The 22132-nt window shown below is 45.0% G+C and overlaps 1 protein-coding gene across 6 annotated transcripts in view; it reads left to right on the top strand.

The window, feature by feature from the left end:
- RALGPS1 (Ral GEF with PH domain and SH3 binding motif 1) overlaps positions 1 to 22132 on the top strand; it is a 337921-nt gene that overhangs the window by 264973 nt on the left and 50816 nt on the right. For all 6 annotated transcript variants that reach the window (XM_044268334.1, XM_044268333.1, XM_044268329.1 and 3 more), the window contains one exon: positions 18910 to 18977. In XM_044268334.1, the coding sequence (XP_044124269.1) occupies positions 18910 to 18977 (68 nt within the window). The remainder of the gene's footprint in view (positions 1 to 18909; positions 18978 to 22132) is intronic.

Here is a 22132-nt window from a genome sequence, read left to right as displayed (position 1 = left end):
GATAAGTATGTGGGTTTTGGGTTACAGTTTGGGCGCTCGGTCTGTAAAAGGTTCACCATCACTGGTCTAGAGGGAGCCACACATGCGCAGTTACCTTGCTATTACCGTCTGGGTCCGACGGGGCCCTGCACTATATGATATTTATGGCATATCCTGTGTTTCTCAGTTCTCATTGGGGAAAAACTGAGCCAGTGTTGAGCTCTGCCCCCATATGAACATTGTTAAATATATGGGATCCATGAAATTATCAGCGTCCACGGTGAAGATTTGGCACAGATGAATCATCTTTTCAAACTGATCCAAAAAGCAGATGTTTCCTTTTAGCATCGGGCAGGGTCTTTGTTCATTTTTCCAGATCTTATTGACATTTCAGTCTCTGCTGGGAATACAGACGTGTAATGTCAAGACTGATGTTGAAATAAGTATTTGAATATAAATGCTGCAGAATAAAAAATGTTCTGCATGAATCTCCCCTGAATACACAGGTAGCTCATTTGAGGAATAGATGCACTCTTCCTTAGCGAGGGCAACTGTTTCATCTTTGAGCAGAAACCACATTGGAGTGGTTATGTCGGTAGAAAATACTGACACCCCCCCGCCCCCTTATTGCCTAATAAATAAGAAGAATTACTCAGTCAGAACCACTAGACCCCAAAATTTTGAAGGCTGACACTGAGGAATTCTGAGTGCAGATACAGTGGCCCACGTTTACTACGCCTGGCGTATTCTATGTCAGCCTATGTAAAGGAGATAGTTGCGGTAATTTCACACCTCTTTGCAGTGTTTGGGACTGTGGTCTAAGTGTACATCCAGATGGGACATATACTCTGGATTTCAGGGGGCAGAAATCTGCAGCAGCAAAACCTGCACCGTTAGGAATGCTCGAGGTCTGAATTGCAAAGGGTACAAAATCCACAGTGAAAACTAACATTAAAGAGGACCTTTCATGGGTCCGGACTTGATTAAGTAAGTAGCAGGACATTTAGGGCATACGTAGGGGATGTCCCTGCACTTACTATTATTTCTGGGTGCCGCTCCGTTGCGCCGCTCTGGCCCCGTTACCGTCTCCTGCGCTGTATGCTAATCACTATGCATCGGAACACAAGCGAGGAGACATCAGCTTCTCTCCCTGGGCGTTCCTTCTCTCTGGCTGTAGCGCTGTCCAATCGCTAGTGATTAGCATACAGCGCAGGAGAAGGTAACGGGGGCCAGAGCAGGGCAACGGAGTGGCATCCAGAAATAATAGTAAGTGCAGGGACATCCCCCACGTATGCCCTAAATGTCCTGCTACTTACTTAATCAAGTCCGGACCCATGAAAGGTCCTCTTTAATATGCTGCAGGTTTCAAAACCACACTGCATGGGATAAGTTATGTGCAGATTCCGTTTTTTTTTATAATCTTATCCACTTTCGCTACTTTTGGTGCTAAAATTTGCACCATTTTCCGGCTTTTATACTCACTTTTCTTGTCACTTTTTACATTTTGATGAGCGGCAAGAACTGTGGTTTCACAACATTATTTGCTATCTTTTATGCAACTGGCATTTCATATGCCAATCTTTAGCTTAAAGGGGTTCTCCAGGAATTAAGAAAATGAAAATACCAAAATATTACTTTATTATAAATATATTCCCAAATACCTTTCATTAGTTATAATGGCTCATTTTGTCTGGGGAGCAATCATCATGGGAAATAAAATGGCCGCCGCCTATTAAGACACACACAAAGCCTGTCCTAATCACACAGCAGGACACAGCCATGTCCTCACCTCCTCTTTGTACTTCATGTCTCCTCATGAACTCCGTTCCTTCAGAGATTCAGCTGAAGATCATATTAAACTGTATTCAGGACCATAATCCCTGACAAGCAGAGCAGAGAAGAGGATGAGGCAGCTCTTTACCTCAGTGTTGTGAAGTAACTTGTCCTCATGTGTGATTAGGACAGGTTTTGTGTGTACTGATAGGACGGCAGCCATTTTAGTTCTCCTAATGATTGTTCCCCAGACAAAATGAGCCATTATAACTAATGAAAGGTATTTGGGAATTAATTTATAATAAAGTAATATTTACGTATTTTCATTTTTTAAATTCCTGGAGAACCCCTTTAAGTGTGCCAGATTGCAATGGAGCAAATTTATTAAGCACTGCATGCTTCTTAAGGGGGCAGTCACACGACCGTAAGTGTCTTGAGGTGTGGTTCTGCATCCGTTCAGCTGCACCACAAAATATAGAACATGTCCTATACACAACATGCAGACCATGGACCCATTTAAATCAGTGGGTCCCCACCATGATGATCAGTCTTTTGCAAAACGCTTACGGTCATGTGAATGCACCTTAAGATTATTGAATCTCGAGCTGTCCTCTTGACAGAAGTTGACGTCTACGCTTGCTATAAGAATGTCATAGATTTGCACTATAAATTGCACAAATGTCTGCTGCAAATTATAGTAGATTTTCAATCTGTGGGAGGCCCACCCACTCTCTAGCTCCCTCTAGTGGTTACTGCAGGAATCCGAAATGTTATTCGCCCCAAAAATACATTAAAAGTGAGTGTTCACGTTTGTTACTTCTATTTGTAAATCAGTTATAATTTTTATTATTTAGGACAAGGGGGGGGGTAATAGTCATAGAATATAGTACTGAAGTTTAAGTATAGAGAGTCCCTTAAAATCTCCTCTGGGTTGAGGTTCTTCTTGCTGTTTTCTGGTTGGTTTATGGTGTGACGTTAAGTATATTTATTTATTTATTTAATGCACTTATATAGCGCTACTATATTCCTCAGTACTTTACAGACATTAGCAACCAACTGCCCCCAATGGGGCTCACAATCTAAGGTCCCTATCAGTATGTGTTTGGAGTGTGGGAAGAAACCCGAGAACCCGGAGGAAACTCACGCAAACACGGGGAGAACGTACAAACTCCATGCAGATGTTGTTATTAGAAGTCTTTCTTGCTGGACGGACTTATTTCAGATAAAGTAGATTTGGATTTGGAGTAATATAACCGGGACGGGGGGATTTAACATCTTGTAGCCATGATTTTAGGGGAAATGAAAACCATAACACATCACTTTTAAATCAGAAGTCCCCTACAGAGAAGAGTAGACCCCTGCTTCTCCGTCCATGGCCTGGGGTTTGACTCTGAAGGGTTTTAGTTTACATTCATGTAAAGTGTGCTGTGTGGGGGTGGTAGTACACAAGGGCAGGGGGCACGGATCTGGTATGTTAGTATATTCTACTAAATGCCATCATGTGCTGACTCTAGGAAAATGGTTAACCATTTCTTTGTTTTTAAGCTTTTCATGGTGGGTGCTACCTAATATGTCCAGCATTACAACTTCCCAGGGGTTGTCATCCATCTTTCCCAGACATTGACATTACAGTCTGCGTAGTTATATATTAATATGTTGAGTATTGCTGCATATATGACCATTCAGGGTTCTAGGAAAGCTTAGTCACAAACCGTATAGAAAGTTGGAAAGGGTGATGTCCAACATAGCAGCTGCCGCAAGGACGGGCCGAGAGACATCTAAAAGCCACAAGCCTGCCCAGTTTGCCCATGGACAATGTGCAGACGTGTTGCTGTTAATGGCCGCTTGGTTTTCCAAAAACTGCATGGACATAAACAAACAGCAGGTTAGCAAATTATTTCAATATCAGGCCGCATGGCCCCATTGCAGCCAAGTATTGGCCGTGCGCAGCCACTACGTCGCCCATCATCCTTACGGCAGCCCAGTCGATCGGCCACAATTTGTGGTAGACTGCATAGGGTTAGAAACATATGGCTTCTTTCTTAGGCTACATGCACACGACCGTATGTGTTTTGCGGTCCCCAAATTGCGGATCCGCAAAAAATAAATAAACGGATGACTTCCTTATGCCATCCGTTTTTTGTTTTTTTTGCAGATCCATTGTAACAATGCCTAAAACGGACAAGAATAGGACATGTTATATTTTTTTTGCAGGGCTATGAAACGGACATACTGATGCGGACAGGACACGGTGTGCTGTCCGCATATTTTGCAGACCCATTGAAATGAATGGATCTGCATCCTATCCGCAAAAAAAAAAAAAAGGAACGGACACGAAAACAAACAATGTTTGTGTGCATGTAGCCTTACAGAAACAGCACCGCCCCTGCCCATAGGCTGTTTTTGGTATTGCAGCTCAGATCCGTTCACACACTGCTTCTGGACAAGAGTGGCGTGTTTTTTATTGAAAGTAGTCATACACAATACTCCAGCGAAGGCTCCTTCTGTATCCGCAGGCCGCAGTGCACTTTGTTGGTGGTGTGAGGAGTCACTGTTCAAATTCAAGGCATAATTTACATTACCCAAGGATTAATTCATGAGAGGAATTACACAGGAAACGTGGCTGCCATTCTCATCCCAGATGTATAGACTAGATACTATATTTATCCGCAGCCGGCTGGCCGTATATGACACAGAGAAGAATGGCTCTTTTATGTGCGCGGGTCCATCCAGTGGAATTAGAGGTAACGTGGAGCCTGGATCATTTTACACTTAAATTAGCAAGTGAAGTCTGCCGAGAGAGAAAGGGAGCAAATTCCACATCAGCTCTGCTATATCTAGGAATGGAGAAGCTTGACGTGTATTTTTATCCATGTTTAGGGTCTCTACCCTGTGGCAGGTGACGACGATGTCCTTCGAAGATTAATGCAGACTTGGGAAAGAAATAGAACAGCAATAAATCAGTAGTGTACGTGAATGGCGTCTGCGCAACTCAAGATGGCACTTTCACTTACTGCAGATAATTGTGATAACACGGTCACAAGAAATCAGCAGGGTTGGATTTCTTCTTACTGTAGCTGGTCTCAGATAAGGGGTAGGGGAAGAGGGAGGTGCAGCTGCAGTCTTTCAGACTTTGCCTTTGTTTGAGACTTATGGTCCCTTTACACGGGGCGACGATCTAGCAGATTGTCGGGAAAGAAGCGCTCGTTCTTGACAATCCAGCGGAAGAGGCCGGTGCATTTACACAAAGCGATCTCTTCCAGAGTATGGGGAGGAGCGATCACTAATGCCGTCTCTTCTCCCCATACTGTCTCGTTGTTTCGATCACACAGCACAATCTGCCACTGGGAAACAATAAAAGATCCAATTACCCAATGAACGAGCGTTTTGCGTGTTCATCGGGTAATCGGCGGTGCATTTACAATGCCAGATCATCTCTAACCAGCGAACGATGATCTGTTCAATTGTCGGCCCGTGTAAAGGACCATTAAGGCCTCCTGCTCTCGACCATATCCGTTTTGCAGCCCACAGATGGTGTTCAGGTTACATCCCGCACTCTTCACGGGCCCCATTGTAGAAATGTCTATTCTTGTCTGCAAAACAGACAAGATGTGCTCTATCATTTGTGGAACGGATGTGGACAGCACACGGAGGACATCAGAAGTGAATGCAGATCAGATGCGGACTGAAAATACGGTCGTGTGCATGAGGCCTTAAAGTGTCCATCTTCAGGTTTGGTGGTGTCCCAGCTGTCTTCCAATGGCAGATGTTAGGAGAATGAAGGGTCGGGCTTGTTGGATTTCAGCATACCCGATCTTTTGTTGTCATCTCAGATAAACCTCCCTCCACCCGAATCCCAGACGCAGGTATTTTCATTTGCACAATAAGTTCTCCTCTCCCCTTTATCTCCTTCCTCTTTCTTTCTGTCATTGAGGACGCAGTGATTTAACTCTGTTATTAACTGAAAAGGTAAAGCGAGGAAACTCAAGACATCCTTGAGAATGTCGAGCTTTATAGGATTAAATCGTATAAAGCCATCGTCTCTGCATGTCCCCTAACACAACAAGGAGCTTTGATGGCAGACCTCCGCCTCTCGCTCATTCATCACCAGAAATTATTTGGAGAACCTCAGGCGACCCCTGGTTAAGTACACTTGAAATTAAAGAGACTTTCTAAGCTATGAATTTTTTTTTTTTTTATTGAATTGGGAGCGACTTGTGGCCCCTGTTCTTCGGAGGCCCTCATGTTAATCCACCGCAATATCCTTCCTAAACCCTTTCCCTTTAATTACTATAGTTGCCGACAATAGACCAACGCAATGATGGACGGGATCCAGAGACCTCCAGTATGGAACTTAATCCAATAAAGAGCCACTCTGCAGATGTACAGGGAAGCATCCAATGACAGGGGCCCAAAATAACCTGGGTCAGATTAGAGCAGTGAGGGGTCAGGATATTTTCCCCTAAAATGCAAAAATAAATGAAGTTGCTGTCCCCTAACCTCAAATTGATAGAAATTTTTGTTGTATCTGTCTCTGGGACAGCGGACAGTGAGCTCTGCTCAAAAAATGCTTTGGAGCATTAAGCAGATTTACCACTGAGGAGTCTAGGAAAGCTGGGATGGCGAGCGATGTGCCGTCCATCATGTTGGTAGTCTGAAATATACAACAGCCATCTGCCCCGTTGGGACATACGAATGTTACGGAGGGTGTCACCTGCTCACTACCCCCCTCTATTGGTTAGATCTGGTGGACGCAGCGAGTCCATACACCAGATGATCAACCCACTGGCTTCATTTTAAAATGGGGTTTTCTTCATGCGCTAAACCCTGCAAGGTGGGATTCTCATATATTTTTTTTTCCTTAGGGGAAAAGCTTGAAAAGTGGATTTAAAGTGGTTTTCCAACCACAGAGCCAGTTTTATTACTTTCCAGCAGTTGCGTCCAGCTTCAAGGGTCTGGCTCCTTCCGGTTCCCTATGTATACATTTCTGGACTGGGTCACTGCAGCGATGCCAATTTGGGTCCATGTCACAGCTGAGGCCAGTGAATGGCTGCAGCAGCACACGAAGAGTGATCTGTGCTTTCTTACATCCGTCAGTAGAGGGTCGCTTCCTGTTTATTTCACCTGAATTGGTATTCTTTCACCATTACATTTCCGATTCCAAAGAAACCCCAACATTTTCCCCATGGAAAGCTGCCCAGCCTGTTAACCATTTCATTGCAGTCAGAGGACAGATTTAAAGCGATGCTCCACTTTTATACAGATTTACTTCTCTTTGGCCTTGCAGCATGCTCCTGGGCATTTCCTTTCTGTACGCTGTAACGGCTGCCCCCTCAGCTCCCACACCATGTATTGGTGACTCCATGGACACAAGATTTGAGATAACTGGTTGTTGCTCTGTTCAGCACATTAGATCCGTGATACAGACAAATAATAATAATGTTAGCTGATGATCATGACATACAGGACAGGGCATGCATAGCATAGAGGTGGGCCATGCAACTGCCATGGGGCTCAGATAAAAGGGGCTCTAGTCTGTGTTTCCAAAGGGTGATAAGAATATAAAGACATAGTTCTCCATGGGCAGTGTTGGCAAGCAGAGGTAAAGGCACAGCCATGGGTCATCTACAAGGGGAAAACAGATCCTTTGTGCCTTGGATTGGGGAGGTGCAGGTGTGTTAACCAGCGCTAGAAGTGGGGGTACCCAATTTGCTTTGAGGGAGATGGTTAAGGTCAGAGATGCCCAACCTGCGGCCCTCCAGCTCCTGTAAAACTCCAACTCCCAGCATGACTGGTCAGCCTACAGTTATTAGGGCATGCTGGGAATTGTTGCAGGTTGAGCATTCCTGCTTTAGGTGAAACAAATAATGCAGGTACAGTCAGGTCCATAAATATTGGGACATCGACCACCACCACAATGGATTTGAAATTAAACAAACAAGATGTGCTTTACCTGCAGACTGTCAGCTGTAATGTGAGGGCATTTACATCCAAATCAGGTGAACGGTGCAGGAATTACAGCAGTTTGCATCTGTGCCTCCCCCTTGTTAAGGGACGTAAAGTAATGGGACAATTGGCTTCTCAGCTGTCCCATGACCAGGTGTGTGTTATTCCCTCATTATCCCAATAACAATGAGCAGATAAAAGGTCCAGAGGTCATTTCCAGTCTGCTATTTGCATTTGGAATCTGTTGCTGTCAACTCTCAAGATGAGATCCAAAGAGCGGTCACTATCAGTGAAGCCATCATTAGGCTGAAAAAGCACAACAAACCCATCAGAGAGATGGCAAAAACATTAGGCCTGGCCAAAACAACTGTTTGGAACATTCTTAAAAAGAAGGAACGCACCGGTGAGCTCAGCAACACCAAAAGACCCGGAAGACCACGGAAAACAACTGTGGTGGATGACCGAAGAATTCTTTCCCTGGTGAAAACACCCTTCACAACAGTTGGCCGGATCAAGAACACTCTCCAGGAGGTAGGTGTATGTGTGTCAGAGTCAACAATCAAGAGAAGACTTCACCAGAGTGAATACAGAGGGTTCACCACAAGATGTAAACCATTGGTGAGTCTCAAAAACAGGAAGGCCAGATTAGAGTTTGCCAAACGACATCTAAAAAAGCCTTCACAGTTCTGGAACAACATCCTATGGACAGATGAGACCAAGATCAACTTGTACCAAAGTGATGGGAAGAGAAGAGTATGGAGAAGGAAAGGAACTGCTCATGATCCTAAGCATGCCACCTCATCAGTGAAGCATGGTGGTGGTAGTGTCATGGCGTGGGCATGTATGGCTGCCAATGGAACTGCTTCTCTTGTATTTATTGATGATGTGACTGCTGACAGAAGCAGCAGGATGAATTCTGAAGTGTTTCGGGCAATATTATCTGCTCACATTCAGCCAAATGCTTCAGAACTCATTGGACGGCGCTTCACAGTGCAGATGGACAATGCCCCAAAGCATACTGCAAAAGCAACCAAAGAGTTTATTAAGGGAAAGAAGTGGAATGTTCTGCAATGGCCGAGTCAATCACCGGACCTGAATCTGATTGAGCTGCATTTCACTTGCTGAAGACAAAACTGAAGGGAAAATGTCCCAAGAACAAGCAGGAACTGAAGACAGTTGCAGTAGAGGCCTGGCAGAGCATCACCAGGGATGAGACCAGCGTCTGGTGATGTCTATGCGTTCCAGACTTCAGGATGTAATTGACTGCAAAGGATTTGCAACCAAGTATTAAAAAGTGAAAGTTTGATTTATGATTATTATTCTGTCCCATTACTTTTGGTCCCTTAACAAGTAGGAGGCACATATGCAAACTGCTGTAATTCCTGCACCGTTCACCTGATTTGGATGTAAATCCCCTCAAATTAAAGCTGGTAGTCTGCAGGTAAAGCACATCTTGTTTGTTTCATTTCAAATCCATTGTGGTGGTGTATAGAGCCAAAATGGTAGAATTGTGTCGATGTCCCAATATTTATGGACCTGACTGTATGTGGCATTAGGCTGAGGACGATTGAGACAGCGCGGGTAACTGTAGTGACACCTGGATTTTCAGATCGAGCCTTTAAAAAACACAAACCCAGGCTACTCAGTCTATAACATGTCATAAACACGACCTAGAAATCATAGATCCCTAATAATAAACGGTGATACAGCCCTCTACTGATGCAGGTATGTGTATGTTTATACAGTGACTTTCCAGATGGGAGAACACCCTGACTGCTCCATTATTATATATCTACAGAAATCCTCTGTGTCCGTGTTTATGATCTTTGCAAACATCATATTTTTTTCTCTAGTATCCCCCCCCCAGGCCATGTTTCACACAAGCAGAATGCTGGCACTGCAGTAAATTTTGGAAATGTCATCCATTCCTTTAAATGCAGATTTTCTCCCTCCTTGTCCTCGCATGGTCCTGGTCATGCTATAGCGTGGCTCGCTGATCTTGTAGTCTATTTATTTATGAACAGGGTTGGAGTGCGGCCAGTGTCTAATCCATGAGCTTTTTACTCTGGTTTTTCTCTGCATGAAACAGGAATTGGCCTGGTCCCATGGTATAGAGTTAAATACAAGGATTTAGCTAATTAGGAGCTGTATAGGGCAATCCCCGTTTGGGATAAAATTTGCATCCCAAGTGGTGTAGTATTTTGCAATCCGTGTAAAAGTAAATGTCTATTAGACTCTGTATGCCTATGTACACATCTGCATTCTTTTATGATTTGCACAAATGCTCCTTTTCTAGTCTCAGGTCCAGTTCAGACTTTGTCTTTTGGCACCGATTTTGGATCATTTTTGCCTCAAAACAGCATAGTCATTGAAATGAATGGGAAGCACAAAAAAGCAGCTCCATGTGAGTCCATGCGTACTTTGGTGCATTTTTTGGCGCAGATCCGCACCAAAACCTCAAGCTGAAAATGCAGCTTTGTATTAAAGTAAACACCTATTGGTTAAAAAAAAAAGTGCATAAAAAACACAAAAAAATAATGGATTCTGCTCTGATTTTCTCGTGTGAACATCCTCTTACTGTTTGGTGTGCACCGCTCTTTTGCAGACCAGAACATTGAAGGTAGGTTGAGGTGGAGAGAACAGCTTCGCAGGGAGCACCCACTGAGCTCTGAACTTGCAGCGCAACAAGCAACATGTCAGAAAAAAAACAGGCCATGATGAGAAAAAAGCAATACAGGAATTAGCTTAGGCTGTATTCACACTACTTTAATGGTTTCCATTAAAATGGAAACCATGACAGCAGTGCCGGATCTGTCACATGATAGACGCTAATGGCCTGATGGGTCCCATTTGCTTATATTGGCGACTGTCTGGCTTCTGCCATGGTGTCCATTGGTTTACCAAGAATAGTGCCAAATGCTGAAGGTCCATTGGTTTTACGGCAGTGTAAGCCGTATCTCAAGATGCATATGCCCTATAAATACAAAGATGGAGCATCATAGGCCGTTACCTCTACCCATCCCATATATTACTCTAAAGGGGAACAGAAATTTCTTAGCTTAGATAGAAGACTCACCCAGACTGGGAAATATGCCAGTTTGGCAGTGAGATCAGTTTCCAGTACCCTCAGTTTATTTGCAGGAGGAATATGTTGTCAGTACACAGACAGGACTTTGTGCGTGCCCCATCCATGGTTTACACAAGACCAAAAAGACATGATCTCTCCTGAGGCTTAACCAGACCTATAATTATTTATATCAAGTCAACACGAGGGTTACTATTTGGTTCTGCTCCTCAGCATTGTGTCTCTACAAGTGAAACCTCATCATGGATTCGTCTCCATAAATCCCACAAATACCTGGCTCCAGATGTCGGCTTTGAGTTCCCAGGCCGTGTTTCTGGAGCCACTTTGTCTTGTTCAGACAGGAAGACATCTGGGCAACCTCCTCACAAGAGACATGTTGGTTTTCTGTGAACATAGCCCAGTTCTAGTGTTTGCAAATCGTACAGTAACGCAAGATGATGCCAGTAACACGTGATGAAATTAGGGGGTCCAGTTACCTCGGGGGAATGGTAGTCTGGCTGGTCAAACATGGCTGAAGCAGCTGTGCTACTCGCTTGTTAGATCTGTGATAAAGACGATGAGCCCTCTGTATAACATTATAGTCTTCTGCGTTTTGGAAAGCTGGGCGATAACTGCTGTAACCTCCATTACAGCACCCACAGGAGTTGTCGACCAGCAAACCTTGAGCCCTGGATAGCGAATCATTCTGGTCTTGCCTACTTATTTGGAGTGGTCCCAGATATTATCTAACATCCTATTACAGGGGTCAGCAACCTCCGGCACTCCAGCTGTGGTGAAACTACATCTCCCAGCATGCACACTTGCTTGGCTGCTCTCTAAACTCCCAGACAGGTGGAAAGAGCATGCTGGTAGTTGTAGTTGCACAGCAGCTGGAGTGCCGAAGGTTGCTGATCACTGTCCTATAACATCCACATATCTAATGCCCGGGGCGGACTGTATGCCCACATTTTGAAGAACAGCTGTAACAGTACGAGTTTAACAGGTGCCTGACAGATGACGTCTTAATCCAGAGCAGTGTGTGCAGCTTCCTCTCCGGGGTACAATCTACAAGGCCAACATAAATTTCTCCACATGCTGTAACTGGTAAACATATTAAAATATGATTAGAAATGTTTTTAGGCATGTTAAACATGAAAGGATCTAGCAGTCTGTGTCTTGTAAATCTGTTCCTGTTGAGGAAAACCTGCAAAATAGTTTCGTTAGTTGGAATTGGTCATTTCTATCATTCCTGCAAATTCATGAGAATATAAGGCAGATATGAGGCTAGCAAGTGCATAACCCACAACTGCAGCAGCAGACTACACAGGTTTGTTTGTAGTCTGTAACCATGGAGACATACAGGTCTGCATAGGAGCTGTATGCACAAACTGTAGGAGATATTTTTGTAAGAGTCACTGTACTTTCACACAATGTTATTTAATAGAGAATTGTGCACCTAGCAATTTTATAAATCACTTCATTTAAATAGTCTGCTTGCATCCCACTGAAAAAAAAATAAGTGGGCTGTTAGGGGTCTCACTTCCACCTAAGTAGCAGTCGACTGCCAGTTGTCAGGTACGATCTGTCCATGGTAACAGACACTCAAAAGACGGCTCACAGCTAGCGGAGATACTGAGCCTGATGAAAGAGCTGCTTCTACACTGCATCTAAACATCACAAAATTCTCCTTCCTTTTTGTAAGTGTGATTAACCTTCCTTATCAGCTTTTCGACCTCCTTAGAAGAAAACAAACATAGTGGGAAGTAAGGGATTGGCTGAAGGGAGACACCCACTGCTTCTGAGAGAAATGCATCTAGCTATGCAGCTGAAGCATTGAATAATATGGCTGAATGAGACTTCAGGGATGCCCAAACATAACTGTTCCTTCATAGTTATGATCAGGGCCGGCGTCATAACCCGGCATCCCCGGGCAAGTGCCGGGGCCCAATGCTCCTGGGGGGGCCCACTGAGCTGCTATGAGCACTTCCATCAATACAGATGGAAGCTCTCACTGCTGTCACTTCACTTACGCAGTACCCCTTTGGTGGGGCCCTCTGAGCTGCAGAGACTCAGACACGCCCCCTCTACACAGGACACACGCTGCCTGAGGAGAGAGACCGAGGGCTGGAGCTGGAGCTGAAGACAGTCTGTGAGTGAGTCTGCAGTCTGCACTGTGAATGTCTCTTGGGACAGAAGGGGGGGTCTCTTCGATCGGCTGCTGCTTCATTCTATTTAGTTGTGTTACTGTTTCATTAAGCAGTTTGCCCCCATGACACCTGCCCCCCCCCCCATATCCTGTCCTATCTCATCCTCATGGGGCCCCTGCTGTCTCCTTTCCTCCCTCATGTATCCAGAGCTCCTGTTTCACCCTCCTATCTCCTGTTGCTGCCCTGCACAGACCTCCTGCCACTACTTGTATGAATCCCCCTCAGAGCCCCTTCCCCCTACTTGCTGTGTCCACCCCTCCTGTCCACCCAGGGCCCTTGTCTCACTCCTCTGCCTCTCATTATGGTGGCATCTGAACAGCATTCACCATAAGGACCTTCTAACGTCACAGGGTCATGTGACTGTGCCCCCCACCCCGTACTGTGCCCACTTATACCCTGCATTGTGCCCTCTTACCACACCCTGTGCAGTGCCCATAGTCATTCCCTGTACTGTGCCCTCTTATACCCTTTTATCCGGTCACTGTATGGTGGTTTTATCATTGTATGGCGGTGTTATCACTATATGGCGGTGGTATCCAATAACTGCATGGCCATAACTGTATCCCTTTCCCTGCCCACGCCATCCTTTTTTAGACCTGGCATGAGCGGGAAAAGATACAGATTGCGGTGCTAAGGACCTTTGTGCCACAATCTGTGTCAGAAATACGCCTAAGTCTAGTTTCACACTAGCGTTCGGCTGTCCGCTCGTGAGCTCCGTTTGAAGGGGCTCACGAGCGGACCCGAACGGATCCGTCCAGCCCTGATGCAGTCTGAATGGATGCGGATCCGCTCAGACTGCATCAGTCTGGCGGCGTTCAGCCTCCGCTCCGCTCAGCAGGCGGACACCTGAACGCTGCTTGCAGCGTTCGGGTGTCCGCCTGGCCGTGCGGAGGCATGCGGATCCGTCCAGACTTACAATGTAAGTCAATAGGGACGGATCCGTTTGAAGATGCCACAATATGGCTCAATCTTCAAGCGGATCCGTCCCCCATTGACTTTCAATGTAAAAGTCTGGACGGATCTGCTCAGGCTAATTTCACACTTAGCTTTTTTTTTGCCAATTTAATGCAGACGGATCCGATCGAACGCTAGTGTGAAAGTAGCCTAAGGCTACTTTCACACCTGCGTTTAGGTGCGGATTCGTCTGGTATCTGCACAGACGGATCCGCACCTATAATGCAAACGCTTACATCCGTTCAGAACGTATACGTTTGCATGATAATGCAAACGGATCCGTTTAGACTTTACATTGAAAGTCAATGGGGGACGGATCCGTTTGAAAATTGAGCCATATTGTGTCAACTTCAAACGGATCCGTCCCCATTGACTTACATTGTAAGTCTGGATGGATCCGCGCGCCTCCGCACGGCCAGGCGGACACCCGAACGCTGCAAGCAGCGTTCAGGTGTCCGCCTGCTGAGCGGAGCGGAGGACAGACTGTGCCAGACTGATGCATTCTGAGCGGATCCGCATCCACTCAGAATGCATTAGGGCTGGACGAATCCGTTCGGGGCCGCTTGTGAGAGCCTTCAAACGGAACTCACAAGCGGAGCCCCGAACGCAAGTGTGAAAGTAGCCTAACAGACGTATTTCTATGTAATAAATGACCCCCTAATTGTATTATTATTTGGGGGTAGGGCTAATATCTTTATATTATATGGATTCTAGTGTATTATATTGTGCACTGTATTTCCCAGTAGAAAATGATCCTTGGGAAGCACAGTCCTCATCCCTGACCAGCAGGACCAGGTAGCGCTCTGTCAGTACATGGCGGCCTCCCCTCTCCGCCACGCTGCTCTGCTGTGTACTGGGGCTTATTCTGACACTAGGGCTGGGTTCACATCCCATTTGTGCCATCCATTTAATGTATACCAAAAATGTCTGCGTTACCAGATGCCTCAGACTGATGCCGTGCAGTGGCGTCCGGTCACCATACAGTTCCATTGTAAAAAACCATATACGTTAACGTATGCATTTTTTACTTGACTCTGCAGGATACAAAAACGTGGAGCGCTGCACATTTGTATACATCAAACCGATAGGAAAACGTGATGTGAACACACATTGGGGAGGAGGGGGGCGTACTAAAATTTGCTGTGGGGCCCAGTCAGTTCCAGCTACATCACTGCACATCTCCTTCTCTGCTCCAGGCCTGGCTCACTGCTGCAGCGGGCCGGAGGAGAGAAAGAGCGCAGGGAGCTGCGGTTAGTGATGGACAGGACGACCAGCTCCCCTGCAATGATAGGTATGTGAGGGGGCCACTGGGGGGTCATTCATCATACTGTGAGGGCCCCTTACACAGTATAATGACTCCCAGTGCCCCCCATTTAGTATAACGATCCCCATTGACCCTCCATTTAGCATAATGACCACCAGAGCCCCCATTAAATATAATAACCCCTCGTGCCCCCTCCATACAGTATAACCCCCAGTGTGGTGGCGACTAGGGGTCATTATTCTGCATGGAGTGTCGCTGTGGGGTCATTATACTGTGAGGGCCCTTTACATAGTATAATGACCCTCAGTGTCCCCCATTTAGTATAATGACCCCCAGAGCCCCCTCCATACAGTATTCCCCCAGTGTGGGGGCTACTGGGGGTCATTATTCTGAATGGGGGCGACTGGGGGTTATTATTCTGAATGCAGGGCCACAGGTGGTCATAATACGGGGGGGGGGGGGAATTGGGGGTTCATTATACTGTGTGAAGGGCCACTAGTAGTCATTATACTGTGTGAAGGGCCACTAGTAGTCATTATACTGTGTGAAGGGCCACTAGTAGTCATTATACTGTATAGGGGTCACTGGGGGTCATTATACCGTGTGGGAGCCACAGGGGGACATGTCAATGTAAAAAAATGCCTCACGGGGGCCCACTGGGATTTATCGCCCAAGGGCCCACATGAACCTGGAGCCGGCCCTGGTTATGATTGTACATACAAAGAACACAGCCATTATGCAAATTTTATTTGAAAACTCAGATATGCTTTAAGCTATTTTGCAGAGTTGATTCATTTTGTATTTAAGAAGCATTGGAGCAGCAAAAAACTAAACAGATTGTGCTACTTCTTTCAGCAGTGTCTTGCCTTTGCAGAGTTTGCCACAAAGACATCTCGGATTCCTCTTTTCCATCCTCCCCCTCACCTTCTCAATGCAAACTCTTCATCCTGGTGCCCCAACTATATTATCCTGCTGCCACTCCCAGTACTGTGCCTGCTGTGCCCCCAATACTCCCAGATAGGAAACTGCAGAAAAAATATTGTCCTCCCCAGTAGTAATAATGCCCCCTAAAGTTGACCCCAGTGTTATTTCCCTAATAGTGCCTCTATAATGCTTCGGTAGCATGCTCCCCAAGTGGCGAAAGAGAGAGAGAGAGACAAAGGAGAGAGGCCACCATCTTTGGTCCGGCCACAGATCTCTTCCAGTCTGGGCCTGAGATGCTTACGTTTCTGCATAGTTTGTACCCTGCCTCATATAGTGGACTGTGGTGTATAAGGGTGAACGGCAGGGCATGGGAGCCAATGGGTCCCGAGGACGGCAGCACAGTTGGATTCAGGAAAGGGACCTGTGGCCGCTAGCAAGGTGCATACTGTAAGTACCTGACCCTCCAAGTTTAGGACCCGATCACTATTCAGAAAATGATTCTATAAAGGCGCTCCCCTTAAAAGTGCATTTTAGAGGGGGGAATCATTCAGGGGGGACCTTCTTTATGTTATGACAGACATATGTTCTTATATGGGGGGGAATGTTCTGATCCTTTTCACCTTCACGCACCTTCTATTTGGGATGAATACAATGTGTTCTTCATTACTATAAACATCCCTGTGAACAATAGCAGAGTCTTATAGGAAATCTGTGCCAGAGCCATGTGTTATTAGGAGGTTTGGTTGACGTATTAGGCACACGTCTATCATATCATCACAAGTTTCCCGCTCACGTCTGGAGTTTGGTTCCTTTTGACTTTGCTTAGGTTCTGGGTGATTCAGAGAGAACGGTGACGTGTGGTTTGGGTTATCGGCGGACATGTATATCCGCAGCCGCTCACTGCCTATGTTATGTCTGCAAGCCCCTAATCCTGGCACATTATGGTACAGCCTTCATAAACGACGTCATCCAGGCTTATTCCAAGAAAGCAGCCAATGGGGTGAGGTGACTTCAGCCTGACATCCCTGGAAAACTCTGACTTTTGTCATTACTTTCAATTTGCCTGCAATTTGGAAAGCAGGTGGTGGGAAGTGACTGGATGACGAATGACATAGCTTTCCTGTAAATGTTCCAGGGACTGAACGCTAGGCGTGTGCTGCTATTGTTTTACTTTCTTCAGTCCCTTGGATATCCTCTGTTAGTCTTAAGGCCGCAGGCACAGCGCCACTCTTCTCAGTGGACTGTGACTGGTACTGCAGCTCGGCCTCAATCAACACAGAACCTGTGGAATTGTGTAATACTTCACTCCCCTGCATGGGGCGCCTGAAAGGATCCTCAGCTAATACACAGACAATATCGTAGGACGGATATTCTGCCCTAAAACAGAACATTTGCCACTTACTGTGTATGATGGGAAAACTGCACGCACAGCTACGCTAGGAGTTATAGTTTTACAACAGCTGTGAAATCAGTAGTGATAAACAGTGTGTATATATATATATATGTATATATATATATATATATATACTGTATATCATACACACACAGAGTGAATTATGGCAGCAGCTCTAGTGTCAGAAGAGCAGGATGAGCTGTAACGGTCTTTGGCCTGTGGGACGTCCCTGACACCCGGGTCATGCTCAGCTGTGCGCAGATGATGGACAGGACCCCGCTTGCGGATATGTAAAGAAGTGGATGCCAACTATATATGGCATTTCACAACGTGCCCAGTGGGGGCAAAGGGGCAAAATAAAAACACAACTGTTCACTAAGGAATGTCAGAGATGCAGAACTACGTGATCTGTCCCATTGTCCTGCAAAACCACCCAACTCAGCAGACGGGGAGCATTCACATGTGATGTAGACCCCCAGAATACCAGAGCAGGTGGAAGCTAACAATACATCTGTCTATATGTAATATATATCTATAGTTATATCTATCTATATCAAATTAGCTTTATTGGCAGGACTAAATACATTTTTGCATTGCCAAAGCAAGTGGGAAATAATTGGGTAGGGTTGGGGGATGGGTACATATCCAGGGTGGGGGTATAGGAGTCCATGGTATATCAGGCTCCTCTCAGTCTATGGCAGGCAGTAATATATTGTGCTGCCATGGCCGTTGTGTTCTCCTCTTCCCCCAGCAGTATAGAGAGTCTCTCTTCCTCCTCCATGGAGATGAAGTCTGGGCAGAGATCAGACAGTCTCCTGAAGTGAGTCTCTCTCACTGCTGAGTATTTGGGGCACCGCAGCAGGAAATGAGCCTCGTCCTCCACAGCCTCCTGTTCGCACTGCTGGCGCAGTCTGCTCTCCCTGGGCATGTACCTCTGTCGATGACGCCCGGATTCAATCAGCAGGCTGTGGGTGCTCAGTCTGTACCGAGCGCCCACAGCCATATCTATAGTTATATCTATCTATCTATCTATAAAAAAGGGGGGTTAGTCAGCACCTCCCAGTCTCTTTTTTTCCCTCTATCTATCTATCGTTATATCTATCTATCTATCTATCTATCGTTATATCTATCTATCTCATGTCTAATATCTATATAGTTATATCTATCTATCTCTCTATCTCACATCTATCTATCAATCATATCTATCCATCTCTCAATATATTTCTATTTATCTAATATCCATCTCTCTCCTGTCTATCTAGATTGATTTCACATCCATCTGATATCTATCATCAATGAATTTATACTTTCTGAAATGCTTTGACACATTACATATAAATGATAACATTATTACTATTTGTGTGACATTTCTCCTCTTACCGTCTATTGCTCTCTTGTCTTTCAGGCTTTCATTAAGGCTTGAGCCTGGAAACAGTTCTCCTCGTCTGGTCTCCTCGAAGGAAGATCTTGCAGGTAGGAAATTTACAGTATATTCAGTTTTTTTTCCAGACAACATACTGAGATTTTTTCTTGAGGAGATCTGTAATTGATGTTTTCACAACCTGAATAGTACCAGTGATTAAAACCCCCTTCTCGGTGTAGTGACAGGCCGGGGCTGCCATATGATGTGACACGACAGAAGAATCCGGATATTGTTCACAGAGATCCCGTTTTCCATATCGAGAGTGTTTTTATTTCTTTTCTCTAAACCACAGAAACCAAATAGAAGTATTTTTATGGAATGGTCAAATGAGGAGATGATTTTTACAGATTCTCTGCACATGTGTAGTCACTTTCTTCAGCAAAACAAAAGAACTTTAGATCGTTTTGGGGGGAAAAAAACAAATTTCATGGAAACATCCTGTGCGGTGTTTATCCTAAATAAAACCTCTTCTCTTTAGTATGTTGAAGACGTTCTGAGCGAGTGTTGCATGGAGGAAACTATGAGCTGTGGGAGATGTTAGACTTTTCAGTTATGTTTTTTATATCCTAGAAATGAAATCACAAAAATATGAATTTTATATCCTAGAAAAAATAAAATTTTATATCCTAGAAATGCACAAATCAGACAATAATACTATGAAATTCGAACAGATGCAGTGTTAGTGGTCAGATAAGCAAATATTCTAGATTACAAGACTTTTCCATGGCAGAAATCTGAGGCTGACACTTGGATTTTTTCCAGAATTTGCACTACTGTGGATCTGCATAAGTATTAGCGCCCTTGTCATTCATTGGCGATATCATTGTGTTTTACATACAAAGAAGTGACATGCCACTTATTGCTGCAGCAGAAACAATGCTGGCAACTTTCCTATGAATGTGGTGGTGGAAACCTCATTCACATGCATAGACAATGGGGGAGATTTATCATCAAAGTCTCTTTAAATAGTCGCAAGCTGTGTGATGGCAACTTTCTCAAAGTGAATTTTTGCGAAAAAAGTAGCAAATGAAGCCACAAATCAACTGCAGATCTGAGCTGTCGTAGATTTCTGTTTAGGCCCGCAGACTGCCGGAGGATGCGCCTAATTTATGATGAGGTCTGCACCCTCCAGCAGTGCAGGGGATATAAAGACCAGTGCGGAAAGCGCCTGTCTGGATAAATCTACCCCATTGTATTTCAGAGCGGAATACCAGCCGAAATCTGCATGAAATTCCATTGTGTGAACATCGTCATTCTTGTCGGGGTAGAACCCTGTGTAAGGCTACATGCACACGACCGTATGTGTTTTGCGGTCCGCAAAAAAAAAAGGATGACGTCCATATGGCATCCGTTTTTTTTGTTGTTTTGTTTTTTGCGGATTCATTGTATATGCCTATCCTTGTCCGCAAAACGGACAAGAATAGGACATGCTCTATTATTTTTGCGGAATGGAACCACGGACGCGGAAAACAAACGGTTGACTATCCTCATTTTTTAACAGCTCCATAGAAATGAACGGGTCCACATCCTATCTGCAAAAAAAACGGAACGGACGCGGAAACAAAATACGTTCGTGTACATGTAGCCTAAGAGATTCCAGAATGCAGTATTCACTGAGAAGAGACCTGTTATTGGTCATTTAGGCTCCATCTTCTGCTTATAACCTTGTGAGGTCTCTTGGTAAATGAGATTTTCCAGTGGCTCTATGCGGGAGCCTGACTATCTCCTAACAGATTTTATTAAAATAAATAATAGTTTTAGACTATATAGGTACTTGTTGATGTATTCAGACGTTACCGGTGAATGCGATTTTCCAACCTGGTCCATATTATCGGATCCCTCTTTAATACAGAAGAAGCTATTTTAATAATGGATATACCATATTTTCCGGACTATAAGACACAGCGAAAATTTAGAAGAGGAAAATAAGAAAAAAAGTATATTTTTCATCATACCTCAGATCAAACCCCCATTCTTCATCCGACCTCATATCACACCCCAAAATCAGACCCCCAAGCTCCATCATCCTCAGATCAAACTTACTTTGTTCGCTCCAGATGGTGCTGCCACTCTGCAGATCCAGGATCCAAGACTCACCGCTCCCCCATGTCTTCTTCTGGCCTGTGCTGCACTGTGATCTGATGATGCACAGCATCAGATCATAGTGCGCGATCTCTGTGCACTAAGTCCTGACGCAGTACGTAGTCAGGACGCAGTGCAGAGTAGAGCCTGGAAGAAGATCAGGGAGGGTGAGTAGAGCCAGTGCAGCTTCCCTCACTGCTCCCTGTGCCTCGTCCATGCTAATGACTGCTTTCATAATGAAAGTGGTCATTAGCATTCGGACTATAAGACGCACTGCTATTTTTCCTTCACTTTTGGGGGAGGGGGGGGAGTGTGTTCCTTCTAGCCCAAAAATACAGTATATCTGATATATATTCACTGTAGATGTTCAGAAATCCACCTCAGTTATTGAATAATCCACCTAGTATAAAACAGTAAATATCAGACAGGGAGGAGGGGGATGAAGCTGCAGCCCGTCACTTGATCTGATTGTTTGTCTACTTGTTTATATTGACATGGAGGCATGTTTGACATCAACAGAGTTTTCCAAAAGTTGCCACTTTAAATAGTTACACAGTTTTTGCAAGAAAAGCTGTAGTCTGTTGGTTACCTCAGCAGTAAGGCCCCTTTCACACGGGCGAGTATTACGTGCGGGTGCAATGCGTGAGGTGAACGCATTGCACCCGCACTGAATCCGGACCCATTTATTTCTATGGGGCTGTGCACATGAGCGGTGATTTTCACGCATTACTTGTGCGTTGTGTGAAAATCGCAGCATGCTCTATAGTCTGCGTTTTTCACACAACGCAAACCCTATAGAAGTGAATGGGGCTGTGTGAAAATCACAAGCATCCGCAAGCAAGTGCAGATGCGGTGCGATTTTCAATCACAGTTGCTAGGAAACTATCGGCATGGGGACCCGATCTTATTATTTTCCCTTATAACATGGTTATAAGGGAAAATAATAGCATTCTTAATACAGAATGCTTAGTAAAATAGGGATGAAGGGGTTAAAAAATAAATAAAAAATAATTTAACTCACCTCATGCACTTGTTCGCGCAGCCCGGCTTCTATTCTGTCGTCTTTGACGATCTGTGAGGAAAAGGACCTGTGGTGACGTCACTGCGCTCATCACATGGTCCA

This window comes from Bufo gargarizans, chromosome 9 (genome assembly GCF_014858855.1).
Source record: "Bufo gargarizans isolate SCDJY-AF-19 chromosome 9, ASM1485885v1, whole genome shotgun sequence".
NCBI classification, from domain to species: Eukaryota; Metazoa; Chordata; class Amphibia; order Anura; family Bufonidae; genus Bufo; species Bufo gargarizans.
Note: the sequence above shows the minus strand (reverse complement) of the source record. Positions and strands in the feature narration are given on the sequence as shown.